General features: G+C 44.5%; 1 protein-coding gene across 1 annotated transcript in view; it reads left to right on the forward strand.

The window, feature by feature from the left end:
• Tox4 (TOX high mobility group box family member 4) overlaps nt 1-2,060 on the forward strand; it is a 16,774-nt gene that overhangs the window by 7,017 nt on the left and 7,697 nt on the right. The window contains exons 4-5 of the mRNA XM_021202937.2: nt 273-533; nt 844-1,074. Coding sequence (XP_021058596.1) covers nt 273-533; nt 844-1,074 — 492 coding nt within the window. The remainder of the gene's footprint in view (nt 1-272; nt 534-843; nt 1,075-2,060) is intronic.

Here is a 2,060-nt window from a genome sequence, read left to right on the forward strand (position 1 = left end):
GTTTCTCTGTGTAGCTCTGGCTGTCCTGGAACTCACTCTGTAGACCAGGCTGGCCTTGAACTCAGAAATCCGCCTGCCTCTGCCTCCCAAGTGCTGGGAATAAAGGCGTGTGCCACCACGCCCGGCTCCCTAACATGTTTTTTATGCAGACAGATTATCTGATGTTCTATAGGATTTAAACAATGGGAATCTACAAAAGCCCAGGGATTTATAAGGAAGGGGACATGGTATTTTAATAATTAGTGTTTAATTAGTTTTTCTGCTTCTCTCAGGACCTGGACCATTCTATAGGAACTCAGTATAGTGCCAACCCACCTGTTACAATTGATGTACCAATGACAGACATGACATCTGGCTTAATGGGACACAGCCAGTTGACCACTATTGATCAGTCAGAACTGAGTTCTCAACTTGGTTTGAGTTTAGGAGGTGGCACCATCTTGCCACCTGCCCAGTCACCTGAGGATCGTCTTTCAACTACTCCTTCACCTACCAATTCACTTCATGAGGATGGTGTTGATGATTTCCGGAGGGTGAGGCATTCCCTGACAAAGTCAATTCTGTTACCCCAGGGTAAAATGCTTGTCATATAAAGGCTAGTCCATTTTCACTTGATTCTGGGCTCTTGCCAGAATCACTGTTCTTAGTGATCCTCAGATAGGACTCTCAAAACCATTGCTTCTGTTTTTACCTTAAATGCCATGGCTATGGCTGCTTTCCTCCCTCACTGCCAAGCCATTTCTCCATTCTAGTTTGCTCCTATCAAACCTTTTCTTAAAGTTCTCCAGACCCAGTACGTCCCTTCTGCCATCTTTTACTTCTCTCCATTTTTCTCCCTGACAGCAACTTCCTGCCCAGAAGACAGTGGTAGTGGAAACAGGGAAAAAGCAAAAGGCTCCCAAGAAGAGAAAAAAGAAAGACCCAAATGAACCTCAGAAGCCAGTCTCTGCGTATGCATTGTTCTTCCGAGATACGCAGGCTGCCATCAAGGGACAGAACCCGAATGCAACCTTTGGTGAGGTATCGAAGATTGTGGCTTCCATGTGGGACAGTCTTGGAGAAGAGCAAAAGCAGGTGAATAGTGAGCAGTAAACATTTTTTTTGTTTTGTTTTGTTTTGGTTTTTTTGTTTTTTGTTTTTTGTTTTTTCGAGACAGGGTTTCTCTGTATAGCCCTGGCTGTCCTGGAACTCGCTTTGTAGACCAGGCTGGCCTTGAACTCAGAAATCCGCCTGCCTCTGGCTCCCGAGTGCTGGGATTAAAGGCGTGCGCCACCACGCCCGACCCAGTAAACATTTTCAAATGGACAGAACCCTATTCCCTGCTGTTGGCGTGAAGAGAGACATCATGATCAAGGCAACTTTTGTTTTTAAAGAACTAATTATTTTATGTATGAGTGTTCTATCTGCATGTACACCTGGGTGCCAGAAGAGTGTGCATCAGATCCCATTACAGATGGTTGTGAGCCACCGTGTGGTTGCTGGAAATTGAACTCAGGACGTCTGGAAGAGCAGCCAGTGCTGGATACTGCTGAGCTATCCCTCCAGCCCACAAGGAAATTCACGTAAAAGAAAGCAGTTAATTGGGGCTTGCTAACGGTTTCGGAGGTTTAGTCCATTCTCATCAAGGAGCATGCAGCATGCTGGCAGACATAGTGTTAGAGAAGTAGCTGAAAGTGCTGCATCCAGATCTGCTGGCAGCAGAAACAGGGACACTGGGCCCAGCTTGGCTTTTAGAACCTCACTGCCCACTTCCAGTGACATACTCCCTCTAACAAGGCCACACTTCCTGATCTTCTTCAAGTAGTGCTACTCTCTGGTGACTGATCATTCAGATGGCTGGAGGGGGGGGCTCCTTTTTTAATTTTTTGTAATATTTTATATATATACATATATATATATATATATATATGTATGTATATGTATATATATAAAGATTTATTTATTTATTATATGTAAGTACACTGTAGATGTTTTCAGACACTCCAGAAGAGGGCGTCAGATCTTGTTACGGATGGTTATGAACCACCATGTGGTTACTGGGATTTGAACTCCAGACCTTC

Source organism: Mus pahari, chromosome 8 (genome assembly GCF_900095145.1).
Source record: "Mus pahari chromosome 8, PAHARI_EIJ_v1.1, whole genome shotgun sequence".
NCBI classification, from domain to species: Eukaryota; Metazoa; Chordata; class Mammalia; order Rodentia; family Muridae; genus Mus; species Mus pahari.